The sequence below is a fragment of the Molothrus aeneus genome, chromosome 19 (genome assembly GCF_037042795.1).
Source record: "Molothrus aeneus isolate 106 chromosome 19, BPBGC_Maene_1.0, whole genome shotgun sequence".
Lineage (NCBI taxonomy): Eukaryota > Metazoa > Chordata > Aves > Passeriformes > Icteridae > Molothrus > Molothrus aeneus.
Window position 1 is genome coordinate 637298 of NC_089664.1, and position 26523 is coordinate 663820.

Sequence of the window (26523 nt, forward strand, 5' to 3'; positions counted from 1 at the left end):
ACAAGATAATTTTTAAAGTCCCTTCTAACTCAAACCAGTCTGGGATTCTGTGATTTGCTGCAGTTTGCAGTCACTAACAGGTATCCTGGACACCACTCCTGATGTTGATTTTAAGGACCTGGTATATTCCACATGTTCCTATAAGGTTTTACATGATCATCATTCCTGTATAGTTTCATACTCCTAGGATGCTTTTCCCACTTGGCAGAACTAAACCTCCCCCAGCATACCCCAGTGGAGTTGAACAGCTCACTGATGCTCTTAACTCCTTAATCTAACCGTGACCTCTCAACCTATAGCCATAAGCCAATTAGCCCTTTTTTATACCATACCAAATCTCCTTCTGATGAAGCTGTGCTGCCGAGTGAATGCCTGCTAGTGACAGAAATGTAATTACAGTGCTTAGCAGCATGCTGGCCCTGGCTGGTGGCAGGGGGCTAAGGTCAGAATGTATCTCTAACACACCAAAACAATTTAAAGGAGATTTTTCCTCCCCATTGTGTTCTCTCCAGTTTCCTCTCTTCACTCTCCAGTACTTAATTAGTTTGCACATTAAGGCTATTTGGCCATCAACTTTAAGACTGAAGTCCTGGACTTTCCAAGCATCCCTTGCCAATCTCTCCCTGAAGTAGAATCGACACCCAGCTCTGTCAATCCCCAGCTTGGCCCTGTAGATCCACACTTCAGTAAATGGGGGCTGATTTTCTAAAGTTATTGAACAAACACATCTTACATCACTCCAGAGAAATTTTAGCTGACTTTTAGAATTATTTGGACATTTTTGACAATTTGGTAGATTGGACAGAAAATTATGGCAGTTTTTCTTGGCTTCTTTGTACCTACTGTAATATTACACCAGAATTCATCAGTGTCTTTGTGTTTAACCACAATTTATTTATCTAGCAATGGCTGGATTTGTTATAAATAAAACTACTACAATTACAGTAGACACACCAGCCCTCCAGGTCTTACAGAGAATTAACATAGCCTAAGCCATGCAGGAAGTAGTTGGAACTGTTTACATTTAACTGTACACGTCATCCTTTGACAGACTCTTCCTTAGCTGGGGAGGCACAGAATATGCTGCATGTTTGGCTTTTCCTGTGTGCTTCTCCCACAGCAGCTGGGGGTTTGTTCAATGCAAAATTCCCATTTCTTTTAGCCCAGCAGTGCAAACCTCATTAGTACAGGTGCACATTTGCCTGCTTTCTCCCAAGAGCAGAACGCAGCTGCAGAACTGAATCACAGTCACAGAATCAGAATATCCTGAGCTGGAAGGGAACCACAAGGATCATTGAGTCCAGCTCCTGGAATTACAGGATGCTGCTCCTGAGATGGTCACAGACATCTGTTCTCTGCACCAGCCCCATCAGTCATCCTTTTGCTTTCCATTAACTGGTGTTATTTCAGCTTCCAATCAATATATGACCCCATGACAAACTGAAAAACAGAGGGAGATAGATATTTTGCCTCCCACTCTTCCTCCTACTACAAACTCCAGTTTGTCCATGGTTTAATATTCCCTTTAAACCACATTGTGGCTGTGTGCTCTCCCCAGAGACCTCCAACAAGAATAAATTGAAAGAAAATGGCACAGGGAAAAAGCAGAATGAGTGTCAAAGCACCGTCACTCCCACTGAGCTCCTGCCAGTCCCTGAACAGGGGACAAAATGCAGGGAGAGGAATAGAAGGAGAAATGGGAGCTACAAGTGGAAACTGGGGGAAGAAAGGCTGCCAGTTCTGACCCAAAACAAAGCAATTCCCCCAGTCCTGACTTCCCGAGAGAGACAGCAGACCTGAAACATGTCACTAGTCCAGGTGTAAACACCAGCTGTTCTGCAAAGGGGAAAAGGGAAAGAAAAATCAAACTTTCTCTTTTCTGCAATGGCAGCTGCTAGGGAGCTGCTTAAAGCTGTGTAAAGATAAATGCAATTCTTTTGCAGATGGTTGAACTGGCAGATTGCAGGCAAAACCAGACCAGGAGCAGCTCCTGCATATTCACACACACCCCCATACTGGGAGCTGCGGGGCTCCAGTGGCTCAGCACCTCAGCACAAGCACCACGTGCAGCACCACGGGTGGGACCATGAACATTTATTTCAGCTGATGATTCCTCCCTGAGACTTCTAAGGCCAGAAGGAACAAAACAATCATCTACTGGTTTGATTTCCTGCTAAAGAAGTCCATAAGTACTAGCAGGGGACTCCACACGTTGGCTGGTTAAACTCGTTCGGGTTTCCACCCTCCAGGAAAAGAGCCAGTCTGGGCTTGACATTGGAGTGATGAAAGCCATCCCATCCCTGAATAAACACTTCACTCCAACCAGAGGGAAAGAGGATTTTGTATGCAGCCTTATACTGAGAGACATGTCACTTATTAATCACCTCCAGAGCATCGTTCCCATCTGCACAGCACACACTGCTTCATTCCCTGTGGATATTCAGTTCTTCACACTGCAGAGATGTTGCTGTACTTAAACCAGCTGAAAAGTTTCCTTCAACTCAGGGGTTCTAGGGAAGAACAGTGGATGTAGGTATTTGCAAAGTGGTCTTTTTGACTCCTTGTCCTTATTCAAGACTCCCCAGAGCAGGAATCCTGGCCAGGTGTTCTGGCCACAAAAAAACCTTTGAAAAAATAAATGGCATTCTACCCTTTAAAATCCCTTTAAAAATTCCCTCCTTGAGTGTAAGAGCTTTTACATTTTATTCCAGAGGTAGCTATGTTTTAATTGAAGTCAAAATGGTTCTGTACAGAAAGAATCTTGGCATCAGCCACTGCTATTTAGAAATTAATTTGTCAAATAAATAAGATTACATCAACTCCTTGCTGCAGTGTAAGGTAATTTACACCTTTTAAGTACCAGGAATTGTTAATGTTTTTCCAATGTATTACACAGAAAGAAGGGCAGATTTCTGAATATTGTCTGTAAGCAGCATAACAACCCCTGAACTGTAGTGGAACTGGAATTCTGCATTTCCTAGGAATTACCAGCATCTGACCCCTACTCACCCAGCAAAGGAGCTGGCACAGTGCTTGATTTTCATGGTCAGAAATTTTAAAATAAATAAGTTATCTCACTGTCCCAGCTGGAGGAGGACAGAGATCAGCTGCAGGCTCTCCCTGTGCAGAGCACGGGAAACAGCTGCCCCCAGAGCCCATCTCTGCATCCTCACAAGCCCAGAAGAGACTGAGGAGCTGCAGGACAGGGGCCTGAGGAAAATGAGGGCCCTTTTCTGGGACGTGCATCCCTGCACCCTCCTCTCAAAGCACACACCAAGGTCAGAGTGGTCTCAGTCAGTGCAGAATCAGAGAATTGTGGAATGATTAAGGTAGAAAAAGCCCTCTAAGATCATCAAGTCCAACCATCAACCCAGTACCAACCACATTCACCACCAAGCCACATCCCCAAGTGCCACATCCACACATTTTTTGACACTTCCAGGGATGGTGACCCCATCATTGCCCTAGGCAGCCCGTTTCAGTGCTTTACAGCCCTTTCCATGATTTTTTTTTTTCCTAGTATTTAATCTCAACATTCTCTAGTGGATTTTGAGGCTGTTTCCTCTCATTCTGAACAAAAGGCCCCTGCTCCCCAGGAGCACTCACAGAACAAGTGACATCTTTCCAAACAGCAGTGCTTTTCTGAGCACCAGATTTGGAAGAGTTTCAGATGTTCAATTTTGAGAAGTTAAGGGATAGTTTCCCTGTGCAAACACTAGCACAAAACAGTTTGGGATGTAGCAGCAAAAAGCCCCTTGCTTAAGGTCAATAAAAGTGAAAATCTCACTTCTACCCACTCCCTCTCCTGGACACCTCACAGTGGTTCTAACACTGACAGTCCCAAATAAACCAATGGGTCTGAACCCTGCCCAGTGCTGCTTCCAGTCACTGTCCCCAGCAAGAGCTGCAGTGCTGGGCAGTGTCACACAGTTCTGCTCCACCGGAGAAGGAGTTTCATCACAGGAAAGGCCAAACAAACACGGAGATTTCTTGGTATAACTTCTTGGTATGTTTGAGATAACATTTTAAACTGATCTGGCACTGACCAGCCACCTGAGTCTAGAACGTCCTAACTACAAGACCCCAAAACACTAGTGAGAAAACAGCACTGAGAGCAGGGCAGCAGAACCATCCTACGCCCAAGTTCTCTGTCAAACTGGGACATTTCAGGCCACCAAAATGCATGTGTCTGGTGCTATTTGAGATGTCCTGGTGCTCCAGCTGCCCTCTGAGACAGAAGTGTCCTTCAGCAGGGCCCTTGTCATGCTGCCAACCTCCTGCAAGTGTCTCAGACAGAGTCTGACACCTAAACCCTGCCAGAGGTGACACCTGCCACCAGAGTCACTCCCCTACCGTGCTTCTCATTGATATCACAGTTCCATGTGTGTTTACTTTTGAAAGCCTGGCATGGAAAAACTCCTTCCATGTTTTTTTAGCGATTTTGTTCTGCAGAATGTCCAGGGGAACATCTGCCCTCCACAACCCCTCTTGCTGCTGGCCTGCAGTGGCTGGCAGGACCACCCTGAACACATCTGAGCAGAGCACAGACCAGCTGTGCTGGGCTTGCTCTGCCCAACTCAACCTTCTTTGTGCAGCTGCCAGGCCAGGACAAACACAAAGCATGCCAAAATGGCATCACAAGGGCACATAGAAAGCAAACAGGAGACTCATGCCCTGCCTCTTTTTCCCTGCCTGTCTACCAATATCCTCCCTATGTTCCCCTTCTTGTGAGGACAGGCACTCCCTGTGTTCCAGCAGCCCAGGATCCCTTAGGAAGGGAATGAAGAGCAAGCAGCTGGCACTGGGCACAGAGAGTCTCTTCCCCCTGACTCTGCCCTCCAGGCATCTCCTCTTGGAGAAGGGGCTGCAAGGGGCAGCTCTCCTGGCTGACCAGGCCTGCAGCAGCCAGTCGGGATGAGGGCAGCCTTCTTCAGGTATGAAGAGGTTTGGATCCTTCTCCTTCCCCTCCTGCCTCCTCTGCCATCCCTGCCTGGACACTGGCTCAGCCACTGAGTGCTGGCAGGCAGAGGGGGCTAAACCAGTTTGCCACAGGGCTGGAAACAGGTTTTATTGGCCCCACAATTAACTCCTGAGTTTCTGCTGTTTATAGGAGCAGTCAGGATCACACCTGGGATTCATTCCACAGAGCAGGAACAGGAAAAATCTGTACTTGTACTGCCCAGGGTGAACAAAAGAAAATCCCAGTCCCAAAATGTCACTGGCCTGCAATGGCAAGCTCCAAGCAATGACAGTCCCACCTCACCAGAGTTCCTGGTATCTCTATAAATCCTGATATCTTTACCTATATAATCACTAGAGCTAGTCATATCAATATAATGTGTGTCTTTTTTATGGCTGCAGCAAAGAATTTGAAAAAAAATGAAATTGAAAAAAATCCCATGAAGACTTCCAACCTCTTTGAACTACAAAATGAAAAAAGCATCCAAAAATTATCCAATAATTCTGAGAGTCTGTCATTGTGGAGTCTTTTGGGAGTTTTTTCTATTCCTCCAGGTGACCAGAGGTCACATTGTGTCTCATCCTCTGCCTCCAGTCCTTAATAGTGCCTGACCAGGCAAAGCTTGGGAGATCCAAACTTTATGTGAGCCTCGGGTGAACACAGGGATGGGACACACAATGCAAATGTGAGGGCTCCTCAGCTCCACAAGGAGCCTAAGGAACTTTTTAGGTCAAACATGTCAGGTCACAGGTAGAGCTCTAACCTTTTGTGAAGCTGTTGCCCAGAGCAGCTGGGGCTGCCCCTGGATCCCTGGCAGTGCCCCAGGCCAGGCTGGACAGGGCTGGGAGCAGCCTGGGACAGTGGGAGGTGTCCCTGCCATGGCAGGGGTGGCACTGGATGGGCTTTAAGGTTCCTCCCAGCCCAAACCAGTCTGGGATCCTGTGATTCTATGAAGCTCTGAGTGAACTTTGAGCCATTCCCTCCTGTAAAGCCCAACCTTTCAAAACAAATAAAGTCCTGGACAGTGTTAGTTTTTGCACTGAAAACCAAAACTTGCTCAAAGATCCTTCCTTTATTCCCTCCTTTTCCTGCCAGCAGCAGCCACCAGCCTGCACAGGTTGTTATTTCAGCTTCCTGCAGATGCACAGGCACAGATTCCCATCACTTTCAACTGATGCCAGAGACAGGGATCTCTGATAGCACCGAGTCAAGCTGATAACAGGCAAGTTTCAGCACCACTCGGCTGATAATTACACAGTTGTGAAAAATACACCAGTTGGCAACAAGCAGGAAATACAGAGTTTGCAATCCTTTGGAAAGCAAGACACCCCTCTGCCCCAGTGCAGCATGCAGCTCTGGGCTCTCAGGGCTTACCAGGCACTGCACATGCACTTCCCAGGGAAATCCTGAGCCTCCTGTCTCCAGAGTGGGAGACTTGGGAGCTGCCTGAACTTTCTGGTTTATACACCAAGAAAAACCCACCCTGCTTCCTTCTCCTTGTGCTGTTAAAATTACTTATATCCTGTAGCAAAAGACAGAGAGGTCACAACATCAGTCACCTGTTGAAAGTGGTCAGAGCATGCACAGGGAATCTAACATTAATCCCAGTTTCCTCAGACACCTTGCTAGCTCCTGAGGTACAGCCTCCTTTCCCCCTTCCTTGTCATTAATCAATGTAAATACTTGTAGTGCTCACTTACAAGTGCAGGAAAGTAAAAGAATGTATTTGATCATCTTATCTAAATCACAGAAGCACAGAGTCATGGAATATCCTGAGCTGAAAGGGACCCACAAGGATCATCCAGTGCAACTCCTGGCGCTGCACAGACACCCCAACAATCCCACCCTGTGCATCCATGAGAGCTTTGCCCAAATGCTCTAGTTTGGCTCCAGCCAAAAGAAAGCATTTTCAAAGATGTAAAAGGAGTTAAAATACAAATGTTCTCCCTTGCCCTTCCCTGCATTTACAATTTGCTTTCAAAGTGTTGAGAAAGTGCAGAACTGTGATAGCAGGACTACAACATCCAGAGCTGGATATGCTAAAACATCTTCAAATAACCTCCAAGCAAACAACCCTGTGAAATTCACACTCACCTGAATGTGGTCTGCCCAATTCTCCTCAGTCATGGTTTTCTGAAAAGACAAAATCACTGCTGAGCCATGGTAGGAAAGGGAGGATGTTCCATACAGCAAACTAGAAATGAACACCTCATTATCCCCACTGGCATCACCTGTGACCAAGGAATGCAACTTGGACACACAGGACACCTCAGCTCCTCAGTGTCTCCAGCTGAGGCATGGCAGAACACAGCTTGGATGAGGGAACTCTTACACCACAGCACATGAAACATAAACATTCCTATGCAGTTTGTGCCCAGATCATCTCTCCAGCCAGCCATGGCGAGCAATCCTGAAGGCTTCAGCCAAGGGAGAGATCCCGGGGGTCATCTGCAAGGCTGAGCCTTCAGAATATAAAAATACAATTTTTATCAACAGTCAAATCATGAAAAATGCTCTGGAATCATGAGGTCTGGGAAAGGAAACTGATAAGTTAATATTCCCATTCTAATGCAGTTCAGAGCCAAACCTGGGGAGAAACTCAGGAAGGGACCTGCTCTCCACTCTGCCAAGAACTGCATGAGACCCACCATGAGTCTCACCACAGAGCTGGCAGAGGAAACAGGGAGTGTCAGTGTCACTTTTATGGAAATATACAAGAGCAAACAGGGAGCAAGAGCCTCAAAGAAAACAGCTTTGAGATATCCAAGCATGTAATTTAAATATTAGTGAGATAAAGGAGACATTTAACCAGAGCTCAGACACAGCTGAGAATGGTAAACAGAGAGCACCAAAGAACTCTCAGAAGAAGGGACTGTGTCCAGAAACAGCTGCCAAATGTACCTTAATGGAAATAACTGGCCAGCTTGGATACTTTAAAGCGAGCAAATTCTCCAAAACAAGGGAAGTGGAAGGCCAAAGAGAGCAGAACACCAGATCACGAATCCATTCCCTCTGCTAAACAAATACACCTGGAGAAATACTCTCTGCTCCCTCTGTGCATGACCAAGCTCCCTACAGTGACATCATCCAACATTAAAGCTCGGAGATGCAGGAGGCTGAAGTGTTCCATCCTCCCCATCTCCTCTGGCAGTGGGTTTGGCAGGCAGCAAAGACACATCAGAGGCTTCCCTGAAGGATTGGGAGGGCTTAGGAGCAGAACTTGTAAAAAAAACTTGATCATAAACCATTAATACATTTTGATTATCTCAATTAAGTTATTAAAAATGTAAATGTAACCAAAATCCTCGTTCCCCACACACAACACAGCACATACCTCAACAAATCTCTTGTAAAAGAGGTAATTCAGGGTTCTCAAGTGCCGCTGATTTATGACATTAGGGCAGAGAGCTGAAAGAAGGAAAAAGACATTTAAGTACACAGCATTTCCTGGAAGTTTTACTGTCTAGACATTACACTTTTTCCTTCCCCAGTGTCAGACTGGGTTTGTGGAAGGCAGGATGCCCTCACACTTGGAACAATGAGGGACAGACTCACACACTGTCAGCTTATCTCAACTATAAACTGTTATTTACACTTTCATCCGTGATTAGCAATGCTAATTCTTGGGTCTGATATCTCTGCTTCCACCATCCCTGAGCGATAAGATCCATTCTCTGGTTCAATATGCTCCACAGTCAATGACTTCACACCTTTAATTAGGCAGCATCCTCACATGGGCACCGCCTCAGTCTCTAGAGGCTGCATTCTTTCGGGTTTAATTGGACCTGTGTTGTTAATTCATTCAAGCAGTTGTGAACAGCTCACTCAGGATGTAAACTTGTGGCTGAAGTTTATCCGATAAAACACAGATCCATGAAAGAGGCTCCACATCCACACAAAGAGGGTGGGGAATACTGCTTTGCTGAGCTAGCAAGCCACAGTTGTTGTTATTATTTTTATTGCTGTCACCTTCATTAGATATGGCTCATTACAACTGCAAAACCCAAGATCTTCACATAGCACCTTGTTTTGAAATCCAGTGCAAGGAGAGATAAAGGCTGGAGATAAAAGAAGTGGCATTAGCATAGGTATCTGTCAGTTCCTGCTGGATGCTGGGCTGCCTGTACAGGGAAAGGCTTCACCAAAGCCTTCCTTGGCCGTTCAGATGGGGCCAAAACATCTCACTGGGAGCCAGAGGGAGCAGGGCCAGCAGGCACAAACAGTCACAGAGAAATGGAACGGTGAAATTCTCTGTAGCTTCCCTTGAATTAGAAGCCACAGGGAGAAGCTGATTCCTCATCCCTTTGTGTGCCCCACACAGGGCATGGCTGAGGACTAAACCCCAGGAGAACAAAGAGTGATCTCTGGATACCAGAGCCTGGGATCACAGGGGTGTGGATTGATGTCCCACTGGTTACAGCAGCTCTTCAGAGTGCCCTGAAACATCACCTCAGAATGTGAACGTTTCCATCTCAGACAGAAAGGCTTAAAGCTGTTCTTTTTAAGTTAATCCTCCACAGTGTGGCAACAAAGCCTTCCCCTCAAAGCATCCGAGGAAATCACTGCAATTATCATGTAGGATATTGCACCAGTAAATACGGTGATCTTTCCTCTGGATATTGTCCCAATATCTGGAGGAAAAATCATCAGCTCATGGAAAGGATCGCTCTCTAAAGAATGTAAGATCAAAGTAAAAATTAGTAACACCACCACCTAACTTGAAAGTTTTCAAAGCTCTTCAGAAAGAACCATGACATGACCCCTCCAGGCCATCCAAAAGATCCACTGAACAGCTTTTTCTTTGAGCTTCTAAAGGAAATATCCAAAGCACAGGCTCTGGCAGAACTGGGGGAGTTGAATGTTTGTGGAAAAGACAGAGGAACGTGGATGAACTAGAAACATGTTTACAGGCACTGGTGATATATTTTATTCTGATGGAGCAAAGGAACTGAGTTTGAATCTAGGTTTCTATATTTTATAACAAAAAAATAGGGAAGGATGAATCAAAACCACACAGAGAGGTTGGACAGAGAACAGACCGAGAGCAGCCGTGGGAGAAGGACCTGGGGGTGCTGTGGTTCTGAGCTGGATCTGTCCCAGCCCTGAACCCCCTGGCCTGGGCAGATCCCCAGTGTGGGCAGCAGGGAAGGGGGGATTCTGCCCCTGTGCTCTGGGGAGATCCCAACTGCAGAGCTGCCCCAGCCCTGGGTCCCAGCTCCTGTTGGAATGGGTCCAGAGGAGGCCATGGAGCTGCTCTAGGGCTGGAGCCTCTGCTCTGGAGCCAGGCTGGGAGAGCTGGGGGTGCTCACCTGGAGAGGAGAAGCTCCAGGGAGAGCTCAGAGCCCCTGCCAGGGCCTGAAGGGACTCCAGGAGAGCTGGAGAAGGACTGGGGACAAGGGATGGAGGGACAGGACCCAGGGAATGGCTCCCACTGCCAGAGGGCAGGGATGGGTGGGACATTGGGAATTGGGAATTGTTCCCTGGCAGGGTGGGCAGGCCCTGGCACAGGGTGCCCAGAGCAGCTGGGGCTGCCCCTGGATCCCTGGCAGTGCCCAAGGCCAGGCTGGACAGGGCTGGGAGCAGCCTGGGACAGTGGGAGGTGTCCCTGCCATGGAAGGGGTGGCACTGGATGGGCTGTAATGTCCCTTCCAACCAAACCAGTTGGGGATTCAATGAAAAACATGAGGGTGAATGGTAACTTGTTAAGAGAGACAACAGAATGGAGAGCTGTGCTGGTATTTAGCACCTGAGTTAAAACACTCTGGAGGAAAATCACCATGGAAGTCAGGAGCAAAAAAAGGGAATAACCTCCTGCCCTCCCTCCAAAGGCATTCCTGTCAAGTTGTACAAGTCATTCCCTTGTTTCTAACAGAGCATCTTCTGCTTGGTGAGGGCTCCCAGGCCTCAGCTGGGGCTCTCACTAGTGACTGCCTGGACATGGGCTGGCAGCTTTTCGAGCCCTGAGGATGTGTGGCCAGCTGTGGCTCACCTGTGCAGATGTGGCCGTGCAGAGCCAGCTGTGGCTCACCTGTGCAGATGTGGCCGTGCACAGCCCTCTCCTGCCCTCTGCTGCCCGGCAGCGCGGGGCCGGGCGGGGGCGGTCACACGGACGGAAATCCCACCTTAAACCAAACGGACAACTGGGTGCTCGAGCGACGGAAACATTCCTCCTGGTTGGTGTTAAAAACCTCGGGAAGCCCGCGGCAAACACTCGCTCACAGCGCTCAGGACAAGCTCAGGAGGTGCTTGTCTGTCACTGTCCCAGCAGAGCCCCCCCGGTACCGGGGCTCTCGGGTACCCCTCTTTCCCCTCTGTCCCTCCACTTGGATCTCCCTCATTGGCACGTAGGCACTAAACCCAACAGATGAGGCTGTTACATTTCTTCGAGGAGGATCCCTTCTACCTCAGACTTGGGAATTGTCAACGAAGAACATCACTGAGCTCTCTCTGTGTCCTGGCTGTGCCAAGCCTCAGCAGAGAACAGACTCAACCATGCCAACCCTGGGACAGGGCTGTTCCCTCACCTCTGAGATCTGTTTTGACTGAAACTTGCATTTGTAAAGTCGATCTCACCGGGTCTCCAACGACTATTAAGTAATTAGCTTGGAAAAGCTACAGGCTCGTTAAGCCTGAGCACACTGACCCAGGTGTGAGGAAAGACTCTATAAACCTCAGTTTCCTCAATCACACACCACTTCTGCCCAGCTTCTTCCCTCCCCAATAAGGGTAATTAAATGAAATCCACACACAGTTTATTGGGACACCTTTGGGACTCGGCCCACTTCCCATGCCCTGTTTGGGACTTAACAGGAATACTGAAATACAGCTCTGAAAAAGAACAGGAAGACAAATCTAAGAGGATAGCTTTATTTTTTTTTTTCCCTGAGGTGTGAGATCTTTTTTTAATTGGGCCACCTCCTATCTGGCTCTGAAATTTAGGGCTGGCAGTTCCCAGGAGTGTTCTCAGTTGCTGATGGACACCTCAGCTGTGTTTGGCAGTCAGTGTGATTTACTGTGAGTGGGCAAGAGTGAGCTCAAGCAGTGAAATCTCCAAGTCGATTTGGAACTGCAAGAACTGAGTCACACACAAGTTTGCCTTCTCATACCCAGAAACCCCATCCTCCTCCAGCCCTTCTCATCAAAGCCACTTCCCTCCCTGCTGCTGCTCTCAGGCTCTCACAGTGAGTGGGAGTCACAGGAGGAGGAGACCGAAAGCAGCCACAGCATCAGACAAGCAGCCCAGGTGAGGTGACAAGGGTGAGCTCTGCCTTACCACCAGCATCTGGGGGAGCTGCTCAGAACAAGAGAAATGAGGGTTTCTTTTATCTGTATGCTTTGCCCAGGCTGCTTACTTTTTGTGTAATTTTCCCTCCCAGTCAGACTTACTTTTACTAAAGAATGGAGAAAGAACACTCGGAAATTCAGTGAAAGGGAGGGGGAGATGGGAAGACAAAGAAAGGCACATTATTCCAGCTGCTAGCATTTCCCAATTCAGTTCCAGCACACCCAGCACTAAGGCAGCAATTCCTCTGCAGGTATTCATCCCCTTCCAAAGCACTTCAAAGGAGACTGACAGCCACAGTTTAGCAATGTGTGAATTCCTGCTCATGGTATGATGGAAAAAATAAACACCTACTGTCCTGTATGGGACTGTGGGAGTCACCCAGCACTGGCTTTAGCTGAAGTCCAAACCAGGTGCCCACATCCCCTCTCACACCAGCAGAGGTGGGCAGCCCTCTTGAGTGAGGCCTTGCCCTGCACTGCAGACCCTGCAGTTTGCATGGGAGAAAGGGCTGGAAGGACATTTATCTGGAAGGAATGGGATCTGTATTTATCCCAAGGAATCTCCTCACCAGTGAATGGCTGTGGAGGACCAGAAAGATCTGGCCATTAGCAGCAGCTACAACATCTGGAAAGCGTCACTAGGTCAAAGCACGCTGCATCCCATGGAGTGCACCTGAGCCCAACACATGCTCCTCTTCTAGATTTTTCTTTTCTTTAATTATTATTTATCAGGATTTTGCATGTTAACAGTTACATCACTTCACCTCTACCATTATATCATGCCCTTGGTGGAGCTTTCATAAGGAAAGAGGAACAACACTTTTCTCTTTGCAGATCATCAAAGACAACACAGCCAACTGAATGCCCAGCACTGTCAAGGAGGGAAAACTACTGAAAACTAATGAACTCCTGGGAAGCTTTTAATTTCTAAATAAATCACTCCCATATGTCTCAGCTTTCACATGAACATGCTGGGTTTAAATATATTCACTTCTCTTCCAGTGAGGGTTTGAAAGGTTTATCTTGGTAACTTTTGAACACTAGTCTGAAGATGGGAAGATTAATATGCAATAGTGTTGCTGACAGGTGTAACAAGCCCACAATTTGTGGTTAGAAAAATTCTCTTTTCAGTCCAAGAAAAGAGAATTGCATACCTTGGATTGATGATGGGAACTTCTGCAGGGTAAAAGCTAATGATGCACCTAAAAGGGTCTGGTGCAAGGCCCCAAAGAGAAGGAAAAATCAACAGTGCCCACTAAGAACCAAAGAAAATCAGATTTTGTTAGAGACCTGCTGGTGAAGTGATGGAAAATGTGCCACTTCTCTTGTAAGGTTGCAAGAGCCTTAAAATTCCTCCCATCAACCCTAGTTTATGCAAAGAATACAAAGGGCTGTGAGGCTCCTGCTTCCCAAGGGTTATCTCCTCCCAGCTGACGCACCCACAGCTCAAGAAAACAGATCCCCAGTGAATAATGACTTGCTTCTTATGTGAGAGGAATGGAGTCATAACTCAGAGCTGACCACGGTGTGTTTATGCAGAGCCATGCTGAGGTCAGGATTTATTTCAGATCATGGCAGAAGCAGTCTATTAGTCACCAGCACTTCATTCTTTGACAGCCCAAAGTGATCATTCCCATAACTTGCCAGCTTTGTTTTTCAATGTCATTAATTAAACCCTGAAATTCCCCAGGATAAATGACAGCAAAGATTCCTTGATGAACATGGAAGAGGACAAATTGACTTTGTTCTTTATTACTGAGATAACTCCACAATATGTTGTAATATCCCATACCTGAGTCAACGTTGAATCTCTCCAGGAGCCTGAAGATGAGCTTACTGAGCACTCTGCGGTTAAATTTTTCGGGGTTGTACTTGGACAGGCCTTGATATGGTCTGTAACAACACCAGAGAGACACATCTGTGGCATCATCTAAAGGATGTTTCCCAAATAGCAGACATTTAACAGCAGAGGGATTGGGGTTTGCGGGATGCTGAGAAGGACAGGCCCCTGCCTTTCCCAAGATACAGGAAAAGCCAACAGCACAACCACACAAATTTCAGTCAACCACTTGAAGCAAGTCCAGAGGCTCATTTTAAAGAAAGTGAGCAACTCCTTTTCATGTCTTTTTCAGAGCTGTCAGCAACTATTACAGCTACACTGTGACTCTGACTGTGCTGCTGGCTCTGAGTGACAGGAGTTATTCGAATGAGAGGCAATTCAGAAGTGAAAACACACACCAGGAGTTGATGAGCAGAGGAAGGTTAACCACTTGCATCTCTTGTTTTTCTGCCACTTCATCACAGTGTTATCTTCCTGCCAAACCTGTACAACCGATACTGAAAGTCACCCTTGTCTGCAGCAAAGCAGAAGAGGCTGATTGCTCCAACCTCCTTGGGAAGCTTTGATACTGCTCTGCTGCTGGGGTGTCCTGCACAGGTTTCATCTTGGCAGGAATGGAGCATCTGTCAATAGCAAGGATTCCTCTGTTCTACTGCCTGGGCCATTGGAGAAGGCTCTGACACAGCCACCAGAATTTCCCTTTTTCAGCCAAAGAGTCAATATATTGCACTCCCTTACACTGGGACACGATCACAGACAGACAGCCAGGGGACAAACACACTGCTCTGATCACAGCCAGACAGCCAGGGACAGACACACTGTGATCTGATCACAGACAGACAGCCAGGGGACAAACACACTGCTCTCACCACAGACAAACAGCCAGGGGACGGACACACAGTGCCTGGCAGCACCTTGGCCCCAGCTGTTCAGAAAGACAAGTGTTTCTACCTTATGATGTCTCTGATATTGAAGCTGGGCTCACACCACGTGTCCAGGGTCTGCAAGAGTTTCCTCTGGAGCTCGGGATATTCTGCCACGTATTCCTCCACCAAGTTGGCTTTATCCTGGAGCAGTAGTGGGGTACACATCTAGGAGAAGGAATTATGTTAAAGCACCATGCCCTGCCTTTGATCCCCATGGAGCAGGAGAGTGAGTCCCAACCTTGCCCAAGCCACCAGTGCTGCCTACAGGAGTGCTGTGACATATGTAACACAAATATGAGCAAAACTTTAGTGCAGCAGAGTACTGATCTCTGCCTCAGTGATGAGCACAGCCAGGATTTGTTACAGAGGGGCTGCAGCCAGAAAAACCAGGTAAGATCTGTAATGGGGGCTAATAAAACACTCTGTGCCTAACCTTGATGTAAAAGTACATCAACAACACAACAGGGACTTCTTGGGAATGGAGTAAAGCCTCAGGTGAAAGGCAGCAGGACTTGGAGGGCCCTGATGCATCTCCTGCTAACAAAAGGTGGATCTGATGACAGAGGAGCCTGCAGAGAAAATGACTCACCTTCTCTACATCTTGATCTGGCTGTAATTTCAGCTTAATACTCAGTATGGCTGCCTAGAAAACACGAAAAAAAAAAAAAAGTTGTGTATTTAGAAGAACCCTACAGTGGATAAATGGGCATTATTCCAAAGTGAAATAAAAATGCTGTTGTACACATTTTAAATGTATTAATTATTTCTGTAATGTTGTCAAGCACAAATCCTGCAAAGATTTGGCCACATTCATTCCACAAAAGTACAAGAACACTCCTGGCAGAGCTGCATAGCTGAGTATCAACAGCCTCTGGAGCAAAAATTAAAGATCAAGTGGTTGGGCAGAAAGCAAGTGAAGCACTTGGACAAAACCAGCTGGGATAGATATTTCCTATCTATGGAAAAACACCTGACCCACCATACTTTTCTGAGCCACCCTTATCAGTCTTACTCTGCCTCTGAAGTTTTGTAGAACAATTGCATTTTGTGAAAGCAACTCAAGATTTCAAACAACCTGAAATCAAAAGGTTACAGTTTCTCTAATTCCTGAGTCATTCCACAGCCCTGAAAGCACCCAGGGTCACCACAGGCAGCAAGATGGGAAGAATTGTATTTTTCCCTTTCATGGGATCTCTGAATCTTTGATAAGCCAAGACCTGCCACGTGCACAAACTGATCCAAATCAGGATCTTCTAGAACCTGCTGGGATGAACTGCAGGAACTCGAGCTCAGAAGAGCTGGTTCAGCCACTGCCTGTCCCATCCCAGCTGGGGACCACAGGAATGGATGAAGCTCTAACTGTGCACTGCTTGGGAGGCACAGGCACGGATTAGGATTTACAGGAGGTGAGAGTGTCTCATTTCTGTAGTGTGTGAGAACACTTGGATACCAAATACAGAAAAAGCACTTAATGGGTGGCTTTAATAAAGTGCCCTGTGCCAGAAACTGGGGCAATCAGGGCAAGGAGCCTTGGAGCACCTCTGTGTGTCAGAGCTGAAGAGGGAACCAGGAATGAGGAGGCTGGACATGGAGTGTCCTTCCAACACCTCTGCCAAGTCGGGCTGCTTTTTCCCAAAGAGCTGTGAGCAGTGCTGAAAAGACATCTGTGATCCTGGCAGGGCACGTGTGCAGAACTGACCAGCAATGGGATGGAATCCACTGAGCTCACAAACACCTGTTTATTCAGATCTGGATAAAACCAGTGTGGTAGGGCTTGGAGGAAAAGCTCTTCTCTTCCATAGGTTTCCTTGCTCTTGAGGATTGATTTTGATTTGAGACAAAGACCAGGAAAATGACACATTTGCCAAAATGGATACATGTTAGAGCTGTGCTATTTGTTGGAATATAGAATGATAAATTGGTTTGGGTTTGAAGGGGCCTTTAACAGGCAACCTAGTTGTAACCCCCCTGCAGTGAGCAGGGACATCTTCAGCTGGATCAGGTTGTTCAGAGCTGCTGTCCAGCCTGACTTGAAATGTTTCCAGGGATGGGGCAGCCACAGCTTCTCCAGGCAACCTGTGCCAGGGCCTCACCCTCCTCACTGTAAAAAAAAATCTCTTATATCTAATCTAAATCTCCTCTCTCTTCGTTTAAAACCATCACCTCTTTTCCTATCACTCCAGGCTCTGCTAAGATGTTTGTCCCCATTTTCCTTATAAAACCCATAACACATAAACAAAATGCAGTACCAAGTGTATATTTCCCAAGGGAAAGAGAACCCCACCATTACATGTCACCTGCATGAAACTTTTCTGGAAAAAAGACAGAATAACCCAAGTGGGGGCAGGCACATGCCTTGAAATGAATTTCCTGTGATCACTCAAGTGCCACCTGAACTCACCTCATCACTGGCAGCACATGTCCTGCAGGGCCACACAAGCACCAGACACCTTACAGCTCATCCCTGCTCACAGCAGCAGCAGTGGATTATGTTCCTTTCTGGGGAATTCGTGCCTGTATTTCACCCACTGCATCACAGACTGAGTGTGCAAAAGCAGAGAACCAACACATGCCATGGAAATTCAGCTGCTCTACCCTACTGCCCCACTTAGAGGTGGGAAAACAGTTTTTTCTGTTTGTTTTGTTTTAGGTTTGGTTTTGGGGAAGTCTGCGTGGTTTTTTTTAACACTGCTTCATTGGAAGTCAAGGCTTCATCTTCAAAAGAGAAATCAAGAGAAGAACTTTAAGTGACAAAAAGAGGAATCACCATTAACACAGAGACTGAACAGAAATACACAGGAGCATTGCTTAGCCCAGCTAAACCTCAACCAAACCTCTCCAACTCCAGACTTTTTAACTATTCCACAAGTCACAGGCAAAGAGCTGCTTCTTTCCTCTCACATACGTTTAACAACACAATGTTCAAGCTGAGTGATTATTCTCAAGTTGAAGGTTGCTATTTCTGGTGTGGATGTGGAAAAGGGGTTTGGGTCTCCAAAGCTTTGGTAACTGGTTTTGCTTTCCTCCCAGCTCCTCAAGTTTGCCAAATCAAAAGAAATCATAACCAAAAAAAAAAAAAAAGAAGAAAATATTTGCAACTCTCCAGGCCTTATTTCATCATTTGATCTCATTAGAACCTCCTATTGTAGCCTTAGTTTTAACTGCAACATCCAACAGCTCCTTGATGGCTTTTTAATGTTCAGATTAACCTAATTGCAGCACTGTTATCTCCATGGCAGAGGTTTATCTCAAGCTCTACTAACTGTACAGGTGACTTAATCAGATGAACATGTGTGGTGTCAGGTTGGGTTTTCCTCTTTCCCTGGTTGCATATTCTACCCTCTCCCCAAGGGTGTAGAACAACAGATGTTCATTTGTCCAGAGTGTGGGGAGCCCTCCCTTCCCTGCCCAGGGCTGGCAGACACAGCTGCCCCACAGCAGGCCTGGAGGACAGAGGAGCTCCAATCCCACAGAGATCCATGGAGTCTGCATGGTTGGAGAACACCTCTAAGATCACCAAACCCAACCATCAACCCAGCACCACCACAGCGTTCACTGCCAAACCATAGCCCCGGGTGCCACATCCACGCGTTGCTTTGAACATCTCCAGGGATGATGACTCCGTTGCTCTGGGCAGCCTGGCCCATAAGCTGGTTTTTAACAGCAATTTAACATCCTCCAGCTGCAGCAGGTACTGGAGCTGGCAGAGCCTCCCGCAGCAGGGAACACTCCGGGAGCAGGGCAGCTGCCTGGTCCATGCCTGAAGCTACACATGGAAGGAGAAGCATGAGCTGGGCCCTAGAAACAGGCACCAGGCTGGATCAGGGTTCAGCTCCAGGGGCTGGGCTGAGCAGGAGGCCAGCAGAGATAACATCAGCCTGTTTACAATGGGAATAGTAAGAGAAGAGATATGAGTAACTGTAATAAAGATGAAAGTGCTTGGCAGCTGTGTCTGTGGTCTCAACTCCGAGCTATTTTAAGATTTTGTTTTGTTATTATCGTGTTTTGAATTGTTTCACTCCACAAACAAGTTTTGTGTAAAAGGACCCTATTTTTAACAGTCTGTTTACGGCCGATAAGATCTCCAGCAAAGCAACACCTCATTCGTAGGCTCATTCGACTCGGAAAACAAACACTTTAATGAGGCCGAGCAGGCTGTGACTGAACGGGTGAGAAACCCCCTCCCCACCCAGAGCCAGCATTGCCCATCTGCAGTGCTGGGCTGGAAGGCGAGCCAGGGAAGCTGGAATCTGGCAATCCCGGGCATCCAGCTGCAGATCCTCGTGCTGGATCAGCAGGGCTGCCCAGATCCTGGACAGCAGGAACCCCCCGGCCTCACCAGCTGGTCAGTAAGGCCAAAACCCGAGGCAGGATGCAGGAACATGGGCAAGCTCTGGGAAATGCTGAGATATTGACACCTATCAGGGTCTACGGACTCCCTCAAACCCCAAAGAGAATATTATTGTCATGGCTGGTGGTACAAGGAGCCTTTGCACAAAAATATGTTTCATCCACAGAGAGTTTCTAGCATAATCTAATAACAGCAATAATTTTCATTATTGCAGCACATAAAAATGTTCAACCTGTACTAAACTCCCGCAGATGACAACAAACCTGGGCGAGGCTGGTCCCTCTCTTGCCTTGAAGCCCCAGGCATGCCTGGGAGCAGGATGTGATGAATGCACTGCATGCACTGCTTAGGGCAGGAGAAAAGCTGATGGCCATTGCCTGATCCAACTCCCATCCAAGCTCCTGAGTCTCCTCATCCTTGGAGAGCTTTGGGCCATTGTTTGACTTAATGATGGTGAATGCAAAAATCCCATCTGGACATTTTCTAATAGTTTTGTATCCCAAGGATAAATCCCTAAAATACAGCAGAGGGCTGGTTGAGTCTTGGGCAGAATTGAAAGCTGGGCAACACAACACTGAATTCCACCTAACCCAGGTGTAGGTGCACTGACCAAAGGATGGGGGAAGTTTCCTAAACCTGTTCAGGCACGTTCAGGCCCAGCCATGAGCACCAGAACACTCCTGCAGTCACGCAAATGCAACCCACGAGTATGGGAAAGTGGGGAGTGCTCTGGAGCACAGGCACCCTGCACCAATACCTGCTCCTCTTGGCTTGTTTTGAATGCAGTTGGCTCTGTCTCATCGAAAAATGACTATTCTTTCCACGTACAGTACGAGGTGCAGGAAGCCACACAAGATCTTATCTGCAAGGGCATGTGCACTTGGGTGGTGTCTGCACTGACAATTTCTGCAGTTTTCCCACGGTGGGGTTTAAAGCAGAGGAATTGCCTCGTGCAGGAGAACAGCTTGGAGTGCTGAGGCAGGACAGACACCAGTGGGTGCTGATGACTCCTGCTCTTGGCTCTGCTGCAAGTGAGCTGGGACAGCACAAACACAGAGATGGCTGTGCCTGACTGAGTACACTATCTCTGAACACACAGTGAGGGAATTTCTGAAAACACAAAGAATAAACAAAACAACAGAAGGAGACTTTGCAGAGGAGGTACCAACGTCAACTCCAAGAAAATCACAGTGATCAAAGCCGGGATAATGGCAGAAATAATTGAGTAAAAGGCACACCAGGTATTAATCATTGGGCACATCTGTTTTGTGTTTGGGAATCACTCGTTTCAAACTTGAGGCTAATCAGCTTTGCTGAGCTCTCAGAGTGCATCACTTCAAGGGGATGACATCAAGTTCGATGGTTGATTGCTTCCTGCTCAAAGGGCACTTCATACACAGCTGGCTGTGGGAAGGTCTGCAGAAACCAGGGAAACACAACATTCCTCAGGTCCACACTCAGGACACCAGGGAAGAGTGAGACCATCAACATGGAGCAGTGACAGGTTATCCCCAGCCAAAAATTTGAGGTAGAGGGAGAGAAGTACAAGTGCAGGCTGGAATACGCACAGGTGAGGGGAAGAGGGAACTGAAGCCTGACCTCTCTGATTTGTGTCCCTCAGGTCACTCAGCAGTTTTAGGTGGGGTTTAACTGCTTGGCTCATTCTCTGAGCATTGCCCACTTCACCAGACTCAGACTCTGCAAAGCTGGATCTGCTGCACATCCCCAGGGCTGTCCCAGAGCCCAGAAATTCTGGCAGTAGGAGCAGAAACCTGCCATCTCATTTATGACTCCCAGCAATGCTGAAGCTCCTTCCCCAGCATTGCCCAGGCACAGCCCAGGGCAGAGGTGGCTCTGGAGGCTGGGAAGGGCAGCAGTGGTCCATGGCTCTGGGCTGGCTCCCTCTGCTCCAGAGGGGCATCAGCAGGCAGGCCACATGCCACTACAGCAGCAGGGTATGCTCAGAGGAAAAAGGGGTGGATACTGAAACATCATCATCTTTATGGGTGAAACAACTGCTGTAACATTTTCCTTGGGCTTCTGAGCCAATATGATTCTTAATTTAAAAGAAAAGAGGAAATACAAAGGAACACACTTTAAAATATAGTAAGAGCTGAATATGCTTTGTATAATCAAGGTGGCGAATGGAGATAAGAAGCAATATCAGAGGCATTTTCCCTGGCCTGAGAACAGCTCAGAAAGAGCCAGAGTGAGGAAATCAAAAATCTGATTATCCATTAACGTGTTCAATCAATGCTAACACTGATCTCTACTGACAGATCTGCAGAGATACACTGTGTGTAGTCCAGCACCATGGATGAAGTGGGGCTACAAACACCGACACCCCTGACTCTGTTCACAAAATCCCTGCACTGAAACTGAAAGTCATGATGGGCATTTTACACTTCTGAGTATTTGTGCTCCTTTAAGTTTAACTCTGGTCAATCATCCTTTCTATTATGTCTGTAGCAATATTGCTGACCAAAACCTGCAATTCTCTGTCTACACAACTTTTTCTCTGGGTATTCCAACATATTTTATGTCAAATTTTAACTGAACTCTACCAGATAATCCATGTTATCTTAATTGAAAGAGCAAACATGAACCACATTTAACATACAAACCTTAATTATTTCTAGAAATTGATGGATAAAACATTAGATGAAAAAATATACTCTGCTTTTGAAAACAGAAAAACCTGAACAGACAGCAACTGAAAATTCTGTTAACAATAAAATACTACTGGCTTAACCCAATATTCTTTTTTAAGAACCAAAGTGATGAAGGGGAGAGAAACTCTGCGAATCACTGACACAGAGGCTGGAGTGGGAGGTCTCTCAGGCCCAGGAATATTTCTGCTTGTCAGAGGCTAAAAAGATTATTTATTGTTTCCTTCCTAAACCCAGCTCCACTGCCACCTGTTCAGAATTTACTATAAAGCTGTTAAACAAGACGAGAACTTTGATGCTGACTGTGAAAACAAGTTTCACTGTATCTGACCCGAGCAGCACTCACTGCTGATCCAGAAGCAAAGGAATTTGATTTTCTTCTTTAAGCACAGCTATCTTTTTACCTTTATAAGCTGTTTAAAAAATGTAAATAAAATAACTCAGTGGACAATAGAGGGCATTCATCCCCCAGAAAGACAGCCGCCACCCTTAGACATGAAATATCGCAGCACATTAAGTCATGAGACCCCGCTAATCAAAGCTGACAGGGCCCTGAATGTGATTTCTGCTGAGACTTAGCGATATCATGGGGCACTGAAGCATGCACAGCCTGCCAGACTGCCCCTGTTCATGTGACAATGGCTTTTATTCCCCAAAGAGGCCTGCGAGTGACAAGAGTCCCCTTTGTCTCCCGGCTCCCGCATTCGCAGTGCAAGAGAGGTTCATTCAAGCAGCCCCAGACACTCTTTGAAAGGCTGAAGTGTAACATAAGATGACCATGAAACACTAGCTTGCCTTCTGCCTACCCCTCATTCTTCTCCAGCACAGCCTGGCCTATTCAGGGCCTCTCGCAGCCCCGCTTGCGCTGCATTACCCCCGGTCTGCTGAATCCCAGCATTGTCCTGCGGCACCCAGCGCCCTTCCACACCCCAATGGGGTGTCCTTCCCCAAACCCAGCACCCTTCCACACCCCAACGGGGTGTCCTTCCACACCCCAACAGGGTGTCCTACCCTAAACCCAGTGTCCTTCCACACCAGAACACCCAGTATCCTTCCACATCAGAATAGGGTGTCCTTCCCCAAACCCAGCACCCTTCCCACACCAAAACACTCAGTCTCCTTCCCACACCAAATCCATCCAGAGTCCTTCTTGCACCACTTCCACTGACACTCAAGTGCCCTTCCCACACCAGAAACACCCACCACCCTTCCCACACACTCCAAATCCACCAGCACCCAGCACCCTCCCCTCACCAAATACCCCAGTGCCCTTCTCACACCAAATCCACTGCCACCCAGTGCCCTTCCCACACAGCACTGATCCAGGGCATTCCCATGGCACGTCCTCCCACAGCCAGCACCCTTCCCACACGGTGTTCCCCTGGTCCCAGCCCCTTCCCCACACCGTGCCCCGGCTCCTGCAGCCAGCAGGGCTCTGGCACCTCTGGCAGAGCCCAGGTGGAGGGTGGCATGGAGCCACGGCTGCCTTTGGAGGGGTTCTGGGAAGGGGACAAGGCTGCTGTGCTTCACTGGAACTCCCTGAGTGGGAGTGTTGAACCCTCCCATGTCCCCACGCCATGGGGCCCACAAGGAGCAGAGCTGGGAGCCCTCAGTGCTCTCACTGCACTCTCAGAGCTCTCACTGCTGCTCCAGCAGCTGCACGCTCCTGTCACAAAAGAAAGATAAAACGCCAGACAGCCTGGACACCTCAAAACCGAGTTCCACATCCCTGCCGCTTCCCAGCTCCCAGTGCCTGCCTGTTCCCTGCATCCTGGGAGCACAGTGCCATCCGCTGGCGCTGCTCCCCTGCAGGTGCCTCCTCAGCACAGCCCGTGCTGCTAAAGCACAACCAGAACCTGTCCCTAGTCCCTTCTCCTGTGCCCCGTGCCAGCACTGCCCCAAGCCTGGGCTCAGCCTCTGACCAGGTCCCCCAGATCCAGGCTAAGGGAGGCCCAGAGGTGCTCCAGCAACAAACTGCCACGGGCATCCCCAGGGAGCTCTGGAATCTCGTTTCCCAAAGGGATCCTTCTCCAAAACCTCCATGAGGGAAAGGAGCCTTAACTCTCAGGGCAGAGGACATTCATGGTTTGCACACCACAGACAAAGGGAATAACCTGCTTAGAATAAATCACAGAATCCCAGACTGGTTTGGGTTTGAAGGGACTTGAAAGCCTGAGCAGCTCCATCCAGTGCCACTCCTGCCATGGCAGGGACACCTCCCACTGTCCCAGGCTGCTCCCAGCCCTGCCCAGCCTGGCCTTAGGCACTGCCAGGGATCCAGGGGCAGCCCCAGCTGCTCTGGGCACCCTGTGCCAGGGCCTGCCCACCCTCACAGGGAGGGATTTCTTCCTGATATCCCGTCTAAATTTCTCCTCTTTCAGCTTAAAATAGTTGCCCTTGTCCTATCACTATATACCCATGGAAAATGTCATCTCCCTCTTTTTTATAAACCCTTTTAAGTACTGAACTGTAAAATGCCTGGTGTTTTATTGCAAACACAGCAAGAAAATAAATAATGACAGTCAGGATTTGTATGGATTTCTATCCTTTCAGATGAGAGACTGAAGAACCAACAATCCTACATGTGAGTCTGCTTCACTGCCCCAGCTGAGAGATGGGGAAGAGAAGGACAGATGGACACCCACAGCCACTGCAATGCTCAGAGCCCCAGCTCCAGGTTGTTTGGGGTGAGCTTGACTTCGGCATGTTCAGTCCCCAAAGGCAGTAAAAGACGTCCTGTTATTTTTGAAGGGAATTCTATTCATCCTTCGGGTAACAAAAGAAAGCTAGAAGAAAGCTATGGCTGAGAGTGAGAAGCTGTTGAGGTTTCCTATTCTTCACACTGGGAATGAACAGTAAATGATCTCTGCTGAGGAAGAAAAAACAGAACAACAATTCCACCAAAAAATCTAGAGCTTTCCAAAGCTGGATCTAGAAAGAACTGTATTTCTAATGAAAACAACAAATATTTTTGGAGCCATGAACCTAAAAATCCTACTTGAATATAATCAAATAAGACATTTCTTCATGTTGTAATTGTCAAATAGTCACATTCAAAAACTTTTTGAGCACAAGACTAAGTCTCAAGCAGCTACCAGGGAACTTCGAACCAAATACAAAATATCTTTGTTTCAGTATTGAAAGAAATCAAAAAGAATGGGATTCCAGGATGTGACCTGGGAATTCAGCTGTACTGAAGAATTTCAGGATTTTATGATTGCTATTTTTAAGATTTAAAAAATGCTATTTTAATTTTTACTTTTGCTTAACAAGGTCAAGTTGTTATATACCATCCAAACGAACCGTGCTTCTGGGAGAAAAACAAACCCTTTTGCCTTTAAAAAAGAAAGATCATAGAATAGTTGGGAGGGACCTTCAAGACCATGCAGTTCCACCCCCTACCATGGGCAGGGACACCTTCCTCTACCCCAGGTTGCTCCAAGCCCTGTCCAAGCTGGCCTGGAACAATTCCAGGGATGGGGCAACCACGCTGGAGATGCTGCAGTGCTGTAAAACAGGGTAAAGCACACCAGATCCTGGGCCTGGTGAACTCCTGCCTGTGTCAACCACCCAGACACAGACACAGGAGGTTTTACACATTTAGAATATAAGCCTCAGTGGTAAAGAGGCTTCAAAACTCCTCCAACTGAGACCTAAGGTTGGGGCAATCACCTGGGACTAGTGAGGTTTTCCAAGCCCTCTGGCTGTAGGTGGGCTGGAGGTAGCACAGCAGGTCTATGACCAAGGACTAAAATCCCTTCATTTCTTGCTAAGGACAAGGAAAACAAAAAAGAATACAACCATCCCCTTAAATTCTCCAAATTAAAGCCTATTAACCCATTACTTTCAAAGGTCAGCAAAGTAGCGGAGGGAGGATTCCCAGGCATTCTGTCCTCAGTCAACAGAAAAGCCAAGGTTGAGCCCAGGCTGCTCCTGTGCATGGGAAGAGCACATTAAGCTGCAGCATTCACAGCGTGCAGCTGCTGGGATGAAATGGAATTCACATTGAAATGCATCCAAAAAAAAGGACACAGACATTCACAGAGAGCTGGCAAGGTAAATTTATTTGAAAGACATGACCCACCTCTTTGTAATTGCCCTGGAGATAAAGATGACTGACATGTTCAAGCAAATAGTTCCGGTCTGCTGTGTGGAGCTGGTAAATGCTAATCAGGGGGTCAAGCAGATTAGCTGGGCACTGGGAGAGCATTCCGAGCACACGGGCCTGCAGCTTCTTCAGCTTGGTGCCAGACTTCAAAAAACAACCAAAAAACAATCAAACACAGGTTTGGTAAAGATGGCTGCGATTCAACGGTGGTTGAAAGCACAGCTTGTTTAAACAGAGCAAGCGAATTCCTCTGGAAGGGATTCTCCGATTTCCCCATGGAGTCTGCAGGCAGAAATCACAACAATATGATACACATTTTTTCCACAGCACCCACTTTAAGAACATGAAATGTTTATGGGGTAATTCTGGAGAAGGGATAGGGCCT

The 26523-nt window shown here is 47.4% G+C and overlaps 1 protein-coding gene across 6 annotated transcripts in view; it reads right to left on the bottom strand.

The window, feature by feature from the left end:
• Positions 1–26523, bottom strand: part of EXD3 (exonuclease 3'-5' domain containing 3) — a 252729-nt gene that overhangs the window by 145044 nt on the left and 81162 nt on the right. For 5 of the 6 annotated variants that reach the window (XM_066562818.1, XM_066562820.1, XM_066562821.1 and 2 more), the window contains 6 exons: positions 26115–26282; positions 15600–15653; positions 15036–15175; positions 14037–14137; positions 8295–8368; positions 7055–7093 (listed from right to left, as the gene is read on the bottom strand). In XM_066562818.1, the coding sequence (XP_066418915.1) occupies positions 7055–7093; positions 8295–8368; positions 14037–14137; positions 15036–15175; positions 15600–15653; positions 26115–26282 (576 nt within the window). The remainder of the gene's footprint in view (positions 1–7054; positions 7094–8294; positions 8369–14036; positions 14138–15035; positions 15176–15599; positions 15654–26114; positions 26283–26523) is intronic. The other variant, XM_066562822.1, reaches the window with a different exon arrangement.